Below are 17,393 nucleotides of genomic sequence, written 5' to 3' on the forward strand. Positions count from 1 at the left end.
CGGCGAAGTAGAGGAAGGCTGGGTAGCTCGGCCTCTCCAAACTGATTGATTAGTCATGATCCCCGCAGTTTTAACAGGGACTCATTCAATTGGGAAGGTGGAGCGCTCGGGAGCAGATTAGCATACGCTTGTTTACTCATCTTCTGAGGGCTTTTTCCCCCCTCTTTCCTTTCATTTTGTGAAGAAGGAGGGAGGGGAGGGGGGACTGGGGGGGGGAGAAGGGGGCTGTGGCTTGTGTTATAAAGGACGCAAAAAATAAATAAATTAGAGCATCTTTGGGGGGGGAGGGAATTCAGCGGATCAGTGTCTTAGAGGAGCTTTTTTTTTTTTGAAGAGCGAGAAATCATATAAAATAAAATGAAATAAAATAAGGAGGAAGGCAACCAGCTGTTAGAGGGGGAAAATAAGGCAGATAAAGGAGCGGGGAGAGAAATTAATTACCAACCAGGAGGAGTTGGGCTGTATTTTTCAAAGGTGGGGGGAGTGGAGCACACACCTTGAGGAGGGAAGCGAGAAAGAAAAGAAAAAAGCAAGTGGAAGGGGGGGCTCGCCCAAGAAGGGTGAAGAAGCGAAGAAAGTCGAGGCGCCGAGGCTCCCAAAGCTGGCAGCTCCGGGCGGCGGTGCAGGGGCGAAGGGGGGGTGGGGGGGACCGTCGGACATGCGGCTCTGGAGTTGGGTGCTGCGCCTGGGGCTGCTGAGCGCCGCGCTGGGCTGCGGGCTGGCCGAGCGCCCCCGCCGGGCCCGGAGAGACCCGCGGGCCGGCCGCCCCCCGCGCCCCGCTGCCGGCCCGGCCACCTGCGCCACCCGGGCGGCCCGCGGCCGCCGCGCCTCGCCGCCGCCGCCGCCGCCGCCGCCGCCGGGCGGTGCCTGGGAAGCCGTGCGCGTCCCCCGGCGGCGGCAGCAGCGGGAGGCGAGAGGCGCCGCCGAGGAGCCGAGCCCGCCGAGCCGGGCGCTCTATTTCAACGGGCGAGGCGAGCAGCTGCGCCTCCGGGCCGACCTCGAGCTGCCCCGGGACGCGTTCACGCTGCAAGTGTGGCTGCGAGCGGAGGGGGGCCAGAGGTCTCCGGCGGTGATCACAGGTAGGCGAGGGCGCCCCGGCGGGTGCCCGGGCTTGGGTGGCGGGGCCGGTTGGGGGCTGGCTGGTGTGTCTGGGCGGGAGAAGCCCGGCTGGAGGCACCGAGGCACCCGGGCGAGCTGCAAGCCTCACTTTGCCCCATCTGCGGAATGGGCGCACTAGGAAGGCTTTTTGCCTGGTCCCTGGGGAGGAACTCAGCGAGCGCTCCTGGGGGCCGGACCCGCAGTCAGTGAGGGCTGATCCCTGGGGAGCCTTGTGCCCGTACATCGTGTTCGAGATGGTCAGAGAGACCGTCTCTGTTTGGGATGGAGGGGAGGATGACCCAATAGGGATGCATGTGAAAAGAGGCCAGGGGATTATTGATTTCTTTGACTTTTTAATGGAGGTGAGCCCCCACCCCTTCATTTGGGCCCATTACCCTGAAAGCCTGCAAGAACAGGGTTGTTGTGATCAGAAGGACTTAGAAGTCCTCGAAGTGCCCCAAAGTTGCTTTCTGCTTGATGCCTGCCTGTGGCATGCACCCCCTTCTCCCCTGCACACACACATCCCGCCATCCCATACCCTGGCTTTTAAAGCCCACTGCCCGTCACTCAGGACTTGGGCAAAACCTTTCTAATGCACACCCAGCCAGTCTTCTCCAGACTGGGCTGCGAAACGGGGCGCTTTCCTCATTTGGGACTTTTACGAGCCCGTAATGAATTTGAGTTCTCCCTCTTCACCCTCCCTTTCCCTGTTCCACAGCAAAGCCCATAGTGAAACCGGACACTTTGCGAGGGTTGCAAACCTTAGAAATGCTCCAACATCCATTTCCCCCCCTCTAAATGAATCTGTGGCAATGCCTTTAATACAACTGGGGGGCGGAGGGGGGGCGGTGCTGGAGGAGAGAAGGAAAGTTTTGCCTCTTCTGACTGAGACTGGGAGATTCCCTTCCTGCACAAACAATCTTGCCATGTCCTAGGACGTCTTAAAGCGAGAGTAGGGGTTCCCCCTTCACTGCAGCTAGGAAACGTGTGGAGGCGGTTCGCGATCCCACCCCCTTACACACACACTTTCTTCGAAGGGAAAACTGAGTTCTTCTGGCAGTTCTGCCTCTTTCTGTCTTGCTGTGGACTTTCTCAGATGTTGTGCTGACGCACAGTGAAGCCCATTTCAGGGGACCCAAACTCTGCTGCTATAGCAAGAATCTGTCCCCAAAGCTCCCAGTCTCCCGCTCCCTCCCAAACCGAGAGCAAGAAAGTGACTTTCCCCCACATCTGACGTCATCAAATGCTATTTTTTTCTCACTGTTCCCCCACCACCACCCCAAGAAGGAGAGGGAAACTGAGCTCATTCACTGTTAGCTCCCAGGTCCTAGGCACCTGAAGCGGGGTATACTGTAGAATAGAGGTAAAGTGTTATTTATAATAATAATGATGATGATGGTGATAATTCAGGGCTATGGTATGTTTACTTCTCTTTCGGAACATCGGAGAAGCACAGAGCCTACTCCTTGGGGATGATGAAAAAAAAAATGAGTAGATCTGATTTTTCCTAAGCTTTACCTGTCATGCTAGTGACCTGGAATGCTTTTCCTCCAGAGGGGAGGGCCCAGGGTTATATAGGTATCATCAATGAAAAGGTAGTAAATACATTTTTTAAAAAAATATATATATAACACCTGGGATTCCTCAGGAGCCTGCTTTATACATGTCTATAATTCAGACAAGGAGCCTCTCTTCACACGCGTTCTCTTGAGCACTCATTCACTCTCTCACACAAAGATTGTGCAGTAAAATACTTTAATTGGATGGGGGACATTAGGTTATTATTGCTTGTATAAAATGCCTGGCCCATTTTATGTGTGGAAATAACATTCCTCTCAAAATGAAAAAAAAAAAAAAAAGAAGAAGAAGAAGGAAGGAAGAAAGAAAGAAAGAAAAGGCACCACTGTCCTGTAGTACCAGAAAGCCAGGAGCTTTTCTCCTGAGGATTCTGGTGGATTTTTTTTTTTCCCTCCCCTTGTTGAGTCTGAGCCAGAATTGGCGGTGTGTAAACACCTGGCCCTGAGCCAGAAAAGACTCATTCTGCATATCCTCCACACGGTACAGACTGTTGGACTAAAAAGAACCTGCTTCTCCTTGAATTAAAAAGCAAACAAACAGAGGTTCTTTGCAGAAGCACTTTTTTTCGGCTCCTTCCTCCGTTCGTGTAAGTTCAGGCGGGGAGAGGCAGGGCCTAGGTGGGCAGCCCGGACGCCGGTGCCCAGCCACGTCCTGCCCGCCCGCGACCTCCGGCGCCCGGTTTGCTGCCTGACCTCGGCCGGCTCCCTCCGGCTGGGCGTCGCCACTTTCGTAGGAATCCCTGGTCCCCTATCTTGAGAGAGCAGGCATCTCTCAGCAGGGAGCGCACTGCTATTTCAGGCAGAGGGTTGCTGCCTTGCTGTCAGGCCAGGCTGCCTTACATCACGCTTTGCTGCAGGATTCAATTGGGTTTCGTAAAGGTCTAATTTTACGGTGCTGTTAACCGGGTCTGTCGTCTGGCAGAGGCAGGCCTTGCTGCTCCTGGTAGGCGGGCTGTGCTCCCAGATCAGCCTGGGATGCTATTTCTGCCCCGGTTCAAACTTCACTGACACTGGTTCAGACAGGCGCGCCCGGGAGAGGCAGGGGGAAGGAGGGAAGGAGCAGCGTGCTTCTGAAGCTCAGAAAACATGCCTTTTATTTTTCCAAAAGGGAAGAAGAAAAAAATATATATATATATTAATAAATAAAAAGGGAAAGGCTGATGCAGGCAAAAACAAAGTTAGAAAGTACTTGTGTCCAGGCTTCTCCCATGGGCCCACAAATGACGGAGGGTCTTGAGGATTGAAGAATCCTTTAAGGCTACAGTGAAAAGGGGTCCGTAGGGGTTACCCGTCCCCTCCCCGCTCCCCCCCCCCCCCGCCCTGTCCTCGCAGTTCTCTCTGTAGCCAGGTAGGGAGACAGAAATGGGAGGGAGGGGTGCTGCTGGATGACATAGCTCCTGGAGGGCCGGAACTCGGTTTTAATCTCAGGCATGCACCTTCCAGGCCTTACCCCCCACATACACTGCTGAGAGAACACGTCTAGTAAACAGTATCACCTCCTGGACCCACCACCTAGGCACAGCCTTGCCTTCGTGCACGGCAATTTGGGCTCCCTTTCAAGTCCGGCGGGAGTGGGGGGTGCTTTCTTCCACACTCCTCTGCTTTTGTCCCGTAGCCAGCAGGATCCAGACCCCTGCCCCTCATCCCCAAAGGCCCCCTCCCCAAAACCCTTCAGTCCAAAGAAAGAGAAAGGAGAAGAAAAAGAAAACAATAGACTCAATTTGCTCCATGGAGCACAGACCCCGAGCAGCAGTTAATCTTGTTAAAGTTTCTCCTGACGTGTTAGATAAGTGAAATGTGGACCCCACAAGTGCTGCCCTCCTCCCACCCCATCCCTTAGTGATCCAGCATTCCTGCTCTGAAGGGGAAAGGGATTTACCTGAATCCCGTCCAACACCTCTGTTTGCCACACTTTTTTTCTTTTGCTCCAAATGTTGGACTGTTGAGTTTGCTGGCTAGTCAGAAGAATCTTTTTATTTCCTCCCTTCTGCAGCCCCCACTTCCTACTACCCACCAACCCCCAAAAAAGAGTGCCTGCATTTCCCCAACTTCAGAAGTGCTGGAACAGGGAAGGCTGGGTTTCAAGGAGTCCTTCTATTAACATGGCTCACCCCCGAAGGTCGTAGTCACATCTAGGGTCTAGAATATTGCAAGGGTTAGAAGGCAGTTTTAGCCATCAGGTTACGTACGTGAGAATCTACCTCTGCCCCTAACTGGCTGGGTGACCTCGGGTAAGCTAGTTGACCCCTCTGGGCTTCAGCTTCATCTACAACGTGAGGATAGCAGAAGTACCTACTCATTAAATGAGCTCACACATGGAAAGTGCTCAGCACTGGACTTGGTGTATCGTAAGTGCTCCAGAAACTTCACTCTTATTATTGGGCATGATTTTCCAGAGAGCTCAGTCTTGCCCTTATGGATTGAGGACACTTAAAGGCAGGAAGGAAGGCAGCTCTTCCTGGATGCCTCCAAGGGGCCGGGCACTGGGCGAGGCACCTGCCTTGAGCCTTTACACTTCACCCTCTCAAACACCCTGGGAGGTGGGCATCACCTCCTTTATTTTACAAATGAGGAGATGAAGTCTCAGATAGTGGAGGTGACTTAGTCCACAGCCCCACAGGCCATCAGGGAAGCAGAGCCCGTATGTGAACTTGAGTTTTAATTGCCCGTTCCCTCTTTAGCAATCTTTCTGGGGAGAGAAGAAACAGTTCACGTTCCCTTCTTTAGCCCTGCTGCAGAATGTTCCCATTCCTTTCTGCATTTCTGGGTGCTGACCATGGACCTACAGATTTAAGAGGATAGAAAATGAGTCTAAATCTCACGTGGAACTCTGGATTTGACCTAGCAGGTCTGTTTTTCCTTTCATGCCAGATTAGGCAGACTGGCCTTGGGATATCTGTTGCCGGTTCCTTGCCGTGTGATTTGAATCCAGCCATTTTTTCATCTCTCTATCCTTTTGTTTCTTCATCTGTAAAATGGGCATAGTGATCCTGGGATATTGCAGTGAAGTAAACATGCAGAAAGTACCTGGCACAGTGTCAGCTCCTATTAGGGACTTGGTCAACGGTAACGGGATCCAGTAAGTAACCACATTCCCTTTTCCAGTTTGCTAACTTGGCCTTCAGGAAGTCGGGCCTATTTGTACTGTTAGGGTGTCCCCTCTTGAGTTACTGGGGGAGTTTATCTAGAGTAGACCGCATATCTCAGGGGACAGATAGACAACCCCCCCCAAATCCTTCCCTTGCACTTTCATTTCCTCTTCTTTGACCTACTTGGATGACCCCTTGGTGGGAAGAGCCAGAGGAAGTCTAGACCACTGGACCAATGAATAAGAAAACCAGTTAGCACTGAAGAGAGCATGCATGCTCGGGAACAAAAGGCAGACAGTGGTCATAGTGGGGTCCAGGTCACAGATGTACTGTCACATGCCTCTTGGTCCTTCCCCAGATGCCCTCAACTTATCCTTTTCCCCAAGCAGCCATTCATGTAGCCTGCTGGGGTGAGGGAGGCTGCACCACCCTCGCTTCTCTGCATCGAAGAAAGCAAACTCGAAGCTCAGAGGTGTGGAGCTCGAGAATGGTTCGTGTGGTGTCAGCCTAGGCATGGACCAGGACAAGCAGCTCATTGTGCAACAAGGAAACTGAGGGCCAGGATATTTCAGGGGCTAAGAATTAAACTATATTCACAAACTGTGCCCTCTCAGAGGGGCCTGGGAGACCATATCGTCCAGTAGTTCACAACCCTGGCAACACTTGGAATTATTAACCTTTCAAACATCCCAATGCCCAGGCCGTATCCCAGGGATGCTGATGTCAGGGGTCTGGGGTTGGCCTGGGCGCTGGGGTATTTCAAAGCCTTCTTGGGTAACTTGGAAGGACCACCAGTGGGGAGAATCACTGATCTAGCTCAATGTCTCCTTGCTCTGCTGGAGGGGAAACTGAGGCCCAAAGGGGAAGTAGTATTTCCCATTTACTGAGCTGGTTAGTGGCTAAGATTTCAGAGAATTTTACCTGTCTCGGTTCTGAGTTGCCAAACACCAGAAGGGACCGTTCTTTCATTCTCAGTTCCCCTGCTGACCCCAGACCCCTGGGTGCCATGGCCCTGACATCGCATTCTTCCAGAGCCATTCCTGTGTGTGAAACTACACTCTCTCCATCAGGGGTCACCTCTAAAGTGCTAACACTCCTGTAGAGTGGTAACACTGAGTTCTATGCATTTGATTTTAAATGAATCTCTCCAAGTGGTTGGGAGGGGCGCCTCGCTGCGAAGGAAGGGAAGCTCATTTCTGAGGCATTCTTCACTTTGCACTGGGCTAGTTCTGTAGGAAGGAATATGTTCCTGTTATTTCAGAGCCCCATCATCTGAGACCACTCTGAAACCAGTACTGGCTTTCGCTGTCTCAGATGAGGAAGAGGGAAGCTCCCCAAGTGCCCTGGGTAGGAGGACCCCATCGACAGCTGGCACGTGCCTTGTCGACCTAAGGCCAAGGGCTCAGGAATCCAGCAAATGCCTACTTCCCCCCTCAGCTGGGTCCCCTTCCTTTCTCTCAATGCCCCTGTCTCTTTCTTCTGCTGCACAAAGTCTCCGCTTCATGCCTTGATGTACTTACTGGAAATACTTAACTGAGGACTGACCTGTGGATCTTGGCCCCTTGGCTCCTTTGAAGACCTGAAACTTGAGTTCAAGTACTGGCTTGGCCTCCTCTGAGCTGTGGGACCCGGGGCCTCTAACTCAACCACTGGGGCCTCAGGGGACAACATTTTGGGTATGGTTACATTCAACATCCCCCTGTCACAGGTTGTCACAGGAACCCAGTGAGCCAGTGGTGGCAGAAGCTCTTGGCCAAGATCAGAACCCGGTCCACATGTCAGCAGGAGGAGGAGGGGGAGGGGCCGGAAGGTGAGAGATGTGAGGAATTGGTGCGATCAAGGTCATTCCTGGGAAGGCGCCTTCATTATCATTATTCACATTGCAAATGATAAATAGTGATCAAGTTAGCAAATCTTTTCACACCTGTGACCTCACTGGAGCCCTTTGATGTTGGGACTTCACAGGTCCACGGAATCCTACCGCTCGCTTACTCGCTGCCTGACCTTGACAACTGCTCATTGGGCCTCCATGTTCTCAGGGTGCCCCAGGGGGTGCCAGGATAGAATAGGGGCTTTCAAACTGTACCGCACAATCATAGGGATCCCCTGGGGAGAGGCTGAAGGGCAGGTTTCTGCCCATCCCCCACTTTCCTTTTACCATATTCTGTGTGAACTGTGCACTTCTATAAGATTCCATTTGAAGGAATGGAACAGAGTCAAACGGACAGGGAATGACATGGAGGAATTATTGTTATTTCTGTTCATGTGTGATAATGGTAATGTTATTATGTATACTTAAGGCCCCTAATCTGTTAGAAATGTGTCCCGAAGTATTTATGGGTTAAACTACATTATGTCTGTTTTATTTGTTTAAAATGCTCCAGAACAACCCAACAAAAAAAGTCATAGTGGGTGTGCTAGATGAAAGAAGATCAGCAGACTGATAACAGTTGTTGGGGACAGGTGATAGAAATGATGGGCTTCAATACATTTTTCATTTGTCCCTCCATGTATAGTTAAGGATTTCCATAAAAAAAAGTTAATAATAAATTAAGAGTTTGAGCACCATAGGAAGAATTGAAATCTTCTTAGATCCTTGTATGTTCTGTGAGCTGATAGGTGTTCTAATACTGAGGTGCCCGCTTGGGGAGGGTCAGGGACTCTCCCAAGGTCACACAGCAGTCAAATGAAAGTCGGGGTGCAGTCTGGACTTCAGACACTAGGAGCTCCCTCTGCCCTCCTCTCTGCACTCTCGCAAACTCAGGTGACTGCCTATCCTGGGAGAGCTTGAGGGGAGGCTTCCCAGCTGCCTCTAGGAGGGGCCAGTGGAACCCTGCTGGGCAGTAAGAAGCTTTTGAGTGAGGACATTCTTGGCTGTATAGAACCATCTCCCACACTGTGAAGCATTTAGCATCTTTGATACCATGCAGAAGAATCCCCCAGGATCTGCAAGTCACTGTGACAATCCAAAGCATATTATGACAACACACACACACACACACACACACACACACACATTTCCACATATTCCTATTTCTCACTTTTCTGGCTCCTCATTTCTCTCCATCTCCAATTGCCCTGGGAACTTCCTAGAAACTCCTCGAGCTCTGGGGAAATGACCTGCCTCTGCCATATCTCAGGAGAAGTTGACACTATCAGGAAACGGGGAAGGGGCCTAAGTTTACTGAGGAAGTATTTTGTAGTGGTTGATCATCGGACGCCGGAGTCAGATGGCCTGAGTTTGGTTTCCTGACTCCCACCTGCTAGCCGCATGACCTTGGGCAAGTTACTTAATATCTCCAAGCTTCACTTTTCCCATCTGTAAAATGCGGATAACACTGGCTCCTACTTCATGGGGTTGTTTTGAAGATTAACTGAGCCTCCATGTGGAAAATGCTTAGTAATGGAATCTAGACCATGGGTAAGCACAGTAAACGTTAACTCATGTTGGTGTTATGTGCGACCGACCCTTGCCACCTTGCCACACGTTAGTTCTAATTCTCTCAATAACTCTGTGAGTTGGACAGGCTTATCTCCTTTGGCAGAGCCAGGGATTGCCTTTCCCTTTTACCACGTGGGAAAGATACATTACTCTCATCTTAACGTCAAACAGAAAGTAAAGTGAAAGGCAAAACAATAAACACTCTATTGTTTCGTATTACGAAAGCAATGTGTCCTCATGGTAGAGAATCTAATCAGATCAGAACAAGGGACACAGTAAAAATGTGTCCATCCCCTGCCCAGGCATCAATCAGCAAGTCGTTATTGAGTTCTTGTTACATGCCAGGTACCATGTGGGGCCCTGAATCCAGAGCACTGAGAATATGAGGAAGATATCCCTGCTCTCAAGAAGTTTATGTTCAGGGATGGAGAAGGAGGTGGACGCAGAGTATAAATGAGTGAGTGACTATGTCACACATTTATGTGCTCATGAAGAAAAATAGAGAAGGAAGTCTGCGGCACATTATAGAGGTGGGGTCACAGGAGGAGTGAGATTTGGATGGGTAGTCAGGGGAGACGGTAATGAGAAGTGGCATTGAGGAAGAGTCTTAAGAGTAGACCCAAGGCTATCTAGAGAAGACCATGGTGTATTGGAGAAGGAAGAGCAGTGGATTAGGAGATGTCAGTTCTAGAGCCGTCCAGTCACTAGCTCACTGTGTGACTTTGGACAAGTCACTTTCCCTCTTGGGGGCCAGTTTTCCTCATCTGTATAGTTGGAGTAGGGGTGAGTTTATCTTTGCCCTAAAGACCCTCCTAGCAGAGATCTCCTAGGATTCTATAATCCTAATCAGGACTGACCTAAGACAAAATTGTAAACTTGGCAATAGTTCCAGTTTTCTTCCTGGTTTTTGGTGCATTTTCCTCCACTAGGTGGTGCCTGTCCCCCTTGAGGGCTGGGTGCCCACACACTTTCTGCTTCCTCACCCCTGGCAACACTCATTCTTGAAAAATGACCCGGTATTCCTTCTTGCTAAGGTTTCATTGTCTGATAACAACTTAGAATTTTGCTCTTCCATGGACATATATATACTTTAATATCTCCCCAGGAAGCTTTATATCAAAAAGCAAAGTACTAATGGGTAGAATTTTAGTCAAAGACTGACTGAAGACATTATTTAGTTAATATTGGTACTTCCCAATAGCTGGAAGCCATCTCAGTCATTTTGCTAATAATCACTGCCAGAAATACCCAAAAAAACTCACTGAGTCACTTTTCTGGTGGTCACTTACTTGGCTCATGGTTAAATTACTCACATTTTATAATTTCTTACTCTACAAAAGCCATTTCAGGCAAGGTCCTGAGCATCATGGTGGCCACTGACCTGTTAGTCTTGCATATCGTGTTATTCAGATTATTCCATGAAGTAAAATACTAAAACTCATGCTCCGTGGCCATCTGTTAGCCTATTTTCCTTCTGTGACTCCCCAGCACTGTTATCAATGAAGTACCTCTTGCTCCTTCTTTTCCCCCTCCTTCCACTCTCTATGTTCCTCATACCTAACATATTTTCTTTGGCTACTTAGATTTTTCTTGAAACAAGAAAAAGAGCATTTGTTTTTCAGTATTATTTGCCACAGACCCACTTCCAGACCCTGGAAGAGTAGAAGTGACCCTTCTTCAATTTTAGAGAACCTGAAAAGGTCCCAGGGTCCAGTTCATTTGGAGGAAACAGAGAGTCTAGAAGGTGGAAGGTCACAGATTGGCATCCATGGATCTAATTATGGGGAACATGTCCAGCCTTTTACCTTCAAGAAGCTCATGGTCTAACTTGGACCTGTCCCCTTGGTAGTCAAGAAGTTACTCCTGTATCTGTCCCATTCTATCTTTTCTTAATTCCTGTTCCTCTATAAACATGAAATGTGGCTGGGCAGAATATGACCACATGTGTTCATACAAAGGGGTTATTTCTCCCAATGACATTGTAGGTCTTTCAGCTACAAAGGCTGATGAAAAAATAGAAGAAGATATGATAACAGGCATATCAGGTACAAGATGGCCTTGTTCTAAGAGATGCAAAGTACCTGAGCAGAAAACCCAAGAAATGAATCCAGACTGTACTGTTTTGTGAACAGTTCATATAGTAAGTCCCAAGAACCAAGGTGGGTGAGTCAGAAGGATGCATCGAAGCCATTCTTTCCATAGATGAGAAACTGAGGGTCGGTGGGAGAAGACTGGTCCAAATCAGTGAGCGAGCTGGGTAAGGTCCTCTGTCCTCTGAGTCTTAGGCCAGGCCTCTGTCAGCTTGTCCCCTGACTTTGCATCCTTTCCCATCGAGTAATCACCATCTCTCTGCTGGTGAGCATCATTTATCTGCTGGCTTTGCTGGACTCCAGACTCACAGATCCACTAGACATGTTAACATGCACTTCAAACATGTCCAAAGCTGAATCATCATTTCTCCAAAATTCCTTGTGTTCTTGTCTGGTGTCACCCACTCTAGATAGATCACCCACCATACTCGGTCATCCATTTCTGTCTATCCTGCCTCCTTAACATTTTTATAGCCAATCTTCCCTCTTCTTGGCTTAAGACCCTCTGGACCTCTTGCCTTGACTGTTTCCCTAGTATTGTGATGCCTGCCTCTCTGAGCCTCAATTCCTGCACTGCACCCCTTCAGTCTCTCTCCCAATGTCCAACAGTCAGTGTTTTCCAAAATGTGAGTCTCTAGCTAGAGGCCCTTCAATAGGACTGGCATTATCTGCAATTCACCCCAGATACCCTAGGCTTTTTTTTTTTTTTCCACCTCATTTTCTTTAGCTGGTGTGTTTCCTGTATTCCTGACTGTGCCATTTTGCAGAACAGCTTCTTTGGGTTTCTGCTCAAGACTCCCTTCTTCTGGGAAACCCTCCCTAATTGTTCCCCACCTCTCTAATCCATCTGTCTCCACAATACCCTCTGCACACATATACCAAAACACCTGGAATTTTTTATCACATTTAATTGTGTGCATATTTGGGGTCATCTCAACTTCTCCACTGCCTCGCACAGCCTCTGGCTTATAAAGGTACTATGTACATTTCTGTTTAATGAATGCATGACTGGATAGGAAAACCAGCTACATGTCTAATGATTCCGAGAGAAAGAGCTTAGGAACCTCAGGCATGTTGCATTACGTAACCAAAGCACATGACCTAACCCATGCGTCACACTCAAAAACATTACACAGTGGTTAATTCCATTTCCCCTTGAGCGAATAAGTCAAAAGGGAAAAGAAATCTGGCCTTCCAAAACAGAGGGGGGAGGGGGCAGTGCATTTCAATGCCTCCTCAACTCACATTTCATCCTCTCTAATCCAAGCCACATTTTAGCCTTGGTCTTCCCCTCTCCGCCCTTCGCCTGTTTGCAAAGGATTTGTTTGGTGTGTGCACCGCGGCACATAATCCCAAGCTTTGCTCTCCTCTCAGATTTCCCCCTCTCCTCCTTATCAGGTTCTTACCGGGCCTCTAGTGCCCTGGAAGTCGTATCTGTTGCTTGGGTTTTCATCCATTTCCCTCCTTCCCGATAGGGGGGCCTTTCCATCTGCTTCCCTTGATCTTGTGAGACCTTGTGGTGACCTCAGGATCTGGAATCCTCTATCCGCTGTTTATATACCCTTGGGAGAAGGTACGCATTCTCAGCAGTAATGACAGTAATAAAAGCAGCAAGCTTATAATGAGCACTTACTATGGGCTGGCATTGTGCTGAGCGCTACACTTTGAACCCTCTGAATTCGGTTTAGAAAGTTACATGACTTGCTGAAGGCCCCACAGCTAAAGGGTGGTGGGACTGGGGTTCAAACCCAGGCCAGTTTAATTTGATCTTTATCCACAGGCTTAAGAGTATAGCTTGGAACACAGTCGTTGTCCAGAAAATGTTCCATGAGAGGATACATACATGCGTGGTTACGTGGATGGATGAAGGAAGGAAGGGACCGAAGATGGTGCCCCCAGTGACTAACGGAAACATTTCGAGATTGGTTATAGACTGGAAAGGGAAGGAATGGAGGGCGGGAGAGATGGAAGAAGAATCTGAATGAACATTTTAAGATTTCAAAGACAGTGGCTAAGAAATCTCTTCGGTATATGAAATATATTTTATTTGGAGGTGACTTTTGAACAAAAGACCATTGACGTCCATGAGAGCATTTTTCACTTATAAGTAGTCTGCTGGGAAATAGACACTTTTTTCAAGGCTGCTCTCTGCCAAAAACTTTTCTGAACTCCTTGTTTGGGAATCATAGCTTAGGTCCGTTCCCCCAACTATGCTCGACAGAGACCCACCGTCACCCTCTGAGGAGCGGCCTGATGCACTCTGAGCTTAATCTGAGATGTGTGTAGATGATCATGCTGCATGAACTCTGGGGTTCTGAGTAGGAGAATGACCCTGGAGTGGCAAGGCTGATTTTGTGGTGTGTTCTCACTAGACCCGATTAAGCCCCCGTAGTACCAGTAGTAAGCTCTCAAGATGACTCCTTTATAGAACAGCCCCACTGGGCTGATTAGATGTGATCTGCTAAAAAAAAAAAAAAAAAAAACCACGTCTGGTTCATCCCTTTCCCTCTGCTTTATCAAATATGCTCAATATACAGATGGAGAAACTGAGGTCCAGGCAAGTTAGCTTGTTAAATTAAGCTGATTTGATTAACATGAAGCAGCAAGTTGGTAGCAAAATCATAACTATAACTCAGATCTCTTGACTTTCAAATCAGTGCTCATTCCATTGGATCACTTTATTTTCCTTTGCGGGAGCAGTGGGGGTGGGAGGGATGACAGTTACATTGGTGGGTTCACATTAGTGACTTATTAGAAAACATCATACAGCTGTTTGGTAACTTAAGCACCTCTTATGTGCCAGGCTCTGTCCTCGGCATTCTGTGAGGTTCAGTAGGAAATGGCAATCTATTAGAAGTAAACCAACCAACCTTCCTTTCTCCCACGTACCCATCCACCCACCCACCCACCTACCCACCTATCCATCCATCTATCCATCCATCCATCCATCCATCCATCCATCCATCCATTAATGGATAATTGTTGAGCACCCTTTAGTTTCTGTATATTACACATTGAACTGGGAGGTAGGGACTAAAAAGAAGTACAGGGCATGGTTCCATCCCTTTAGGAGTTCCCAGTCCTAGCAGCGGAAGCAGACTGGTAAACAGATACATAACCTCATGGTAACTACTATAACGAAGCAATTAATAGCGTCCTGGGGAAGCAGAGAGGCAGAAACACTGTGTTCTTGAACACCCATGTTTATTACAGGGCTAGAAAGTGTTCTGACCTTTCAGAGGCATAAGAGGCCCCTTCCACTGGAAAGGGGCAGAGATTTTCTCAGCAAGTAGATAGTATGTGGATGTATGTGGAGTGTGTGCTTTGCCTTGCATGTGGATCTATCATGCATGCCATTTTAGATGTAGAGCCATAAATCAAATTAGAACAATAAACACTTTTTGATTCATGTCTCAGCTGAGGACATTGGCCCAGAGTAGCTTTGAGGAGCATGACACTAGGAAATGATTAGACAATTCCATCCATCACCATCCAAATCAAGTCCAGCAGCCCCTTAAATCCACCCCTCATCACATTTATCACTCTGATGTGTTTGCCTTCGTATACGTCTGTCTCTCCGCACCTGTCTCCAAGCTCCCTAGGAGCAGAGACGATTTCTGTCTTCATCTCTCTTTATTCCTTGCTTTAGCACAGTACCAGCCCTGCCCATCCATACTCCAAAAACTTTGTTGAGTGAATTGAAGATGGCTCCCAATAGGAGAGAAAACGGGGTGACTGGAAGTGGGTGCTGTGAAGGAAAGGTGCATTGAGAAATGACATCATGGACCCTAGTAAGGGCCAAGCAGTGAAGGCAAACATGTTATGAATGGTACCAGCTGTTAGGTATTTCCTCATGTCTCTGGGCTGACTAGTCACCTGTGTGTGTTCTTACCATCCTTCCCTGCCGCTCTGCCTCCCTTTCTGTCTGCTGAGCCAGCGTACCATTCTGTTAGCTTTAAGGATTCTTCCCCATGGTTTTCTATCAGCTTCTCCAGCCCCATCCCTGGAGAGAGCTGCGAAGAACCAGGTGTAACTGTGTGGGATGCACCCATGCTCCTCCTGCAACCTTCACCTGTGCCTTGGAGACCTCCCAGAATATAAGGAAGCAGGATGATGGCAGGAATCAGGTCTGCTGTGTTCAGGGCACCTTCCCAGGGCCTGGCACGTGGCAGCAGTTCAATAAATATTTGTGGGGAGATTGCTGGAGGAGTAAATGAGTAAATTTACAACACATCTGGGCCAGTTTCCTCAGGTCAGAGATGAAGAATCAGATGTCCGGATGAGGCAAGACAATTATCCCAAGTTCTATCCCAAATTAGAGCAGAGGATCAGTAGAGCCCAATTCTCCTGACCATTCCTTCTGTCCTGTCATGTTGTGCTGGGATTTGAGCTTGGCCCTCTTGAATGTGGTCACACAGGTTTCAGATCACTGAATCCTGCAGTTGGATAGGACCCAAACTATCCTTTTATGCCTGAGAAGTCTGAAGCCCAAAGAGGGGGAGAGATTTGCCCAGAGTCCCACTGCTTTGGTAGTGATAACACCAAAGCTTCCAGAAAACCTCTGTGTATTGCCACATAGCCAGCAAATATATAATATGTACCTGACGCTGTTAGAGATGCAGTAGTGAGCAAGATAGAGCAGGTCTATGCCCACATAGACTTTATATTCTTCTGTGAAGAGAAAGACAACAAACGAGTCAACAGTTGTAAGGTCTTGTATATTAACAATGATGAGCGATAAAAGGGAGTCATTAGAGAAGACTGGAGTAGAGGGATTTTGGTTTAGGTGGTCAGGCTGAGGTTTGAATGACAGATAAGGAGTAAGCCATATGAAAAGATAAATTAAGAGAGTTCCAGAGAGAGGGGAAGAGCACAGCTAGCACGCAGACCATGAGGCAGGGAGAGTCATCGAAGATGCTGAGGGAGCAGGTGTGCAAGCCGCTGGGAGATGGGTGTCCATGGCTCAAGGCAGTTCAGGTCATGGAATTTGGATTTTAATCCAGATGAACTAGGAAGTTACAGGATTTGGTGATCACTCTGACCTTGAAGTGGAGAATAAATGACATGAGGCCAAGAGTAGAATCTCAATTATATCATGATCAAGGTGTACATTGATTATTGATGATATTTTAGTAATGATTTAGTATTTTGGTTAATATCATTACCATGCATTTCCTTGCTAATACCATCACCAATTAAAATATCTGAAGAGCACTGGTATTTTAGATCAACAGAGAAGTGGGGTTTTCTTGCACCCTCTGGGAGGACTTGGACAGATTTGTGAACCCTGATCCGTTTTCTGTAAAAATTTGAAGGTGTGTACATTTTTCTGGGGAGAGGCTGTCATTAGCTTCATAAAGGGGTCTGCAGTGCCCAAATGATGACTTAAATGCCTAATAGCAGGGGGCACATGAGGTCATTTCCTGAAACCTGTACCAGCTCTAAAATCTGACACTCTATGAGAATGTTGATGTTGAGTTGTCATATCAGACTGAGGAATTGCACTTTCCTTCATCTGTACCCTTTTTGGAGTAAATAGAATTTAGGGCTTTTTTTCCTCTGAGGAGAAGTTAGTTTATTCCTTAGAAATATAATCTACAACTTTGTTTATTCAAACTCTGGTCTGAGTTTCTCTGAGATTTAAAATAGGCAAGTACACTTCAAATGTAGCCCGAGGTGGTCCTGACCATAATTATTCACTGTGGACTTTATCCATGAATCTATGAATCCAAATATCCATCCACCCTTCCATCCATGCATCCATCCATGAATCCATCGATCCATCCACCCATCCACCCACTTCCTTTCCTCCCTCCTTCTCTCCCTCCCATCCGTGCATCCATGTATCCATCCAACCAACTAAGCATCCACCCACCTCCCTTCTTCCCATCCATCCATCCATCCATCCTTTCATCTCTCTAACTTTCCATCAGTCCATACCCTCATCCATCTTCTATCCGTGTAATCTTCCATTTACCAAGCTGTGTGCTAGGGCTGGGGCAAGAGTTAGAAGACTCCAATTCTTGTTCTTAGGTCACTCTGAATCCTTAAGAAAAAAAAATCCCCTGAGACACCTCCACTGAGTCCTTTGCTTCTA

General features: G+C 48.1%; 1 protein-coding gene across 1 annotated transcript in view; it reads left to right on the forward strand.

Moving 5' to 3' along the window:
- The first annotated feature begins 333 nt into the window (after positions 1 to 333).
- PAPPA (pappalysin 1) overlaps positions 334 to 17,393 on the forward strand; it is a 241,317-nt gene continuing 224,257 nt past the window's right edge. The window contains exon 1 of the mRNA XM_081803476.1: positions 334 to 1,079. Within this exon, the coding sequence (XP_081659602.1) occupies positions 659 to 1,079 (421 nt within the window). The 5' untranslated portion in view covers positions 334 to 658. The remainder of the gene's footprint in view (positions 1,080 to 17,393) is intronic.

This window comes from Leptonychotes weddellii, chromosome 14, assembly GCF_054177405.1.
Source record: "Leptonychotes weddellii isolate Sample4059 chromosome 14, ASM5417740v2, whole genome shotgun sequence".
Taxonomy (NCBI): Eukaryota; Metazoa; Chordata; class Mammalia; order Carnivora; family Phocidae; genus Leptonychotes; species Leptonychotes weddellii.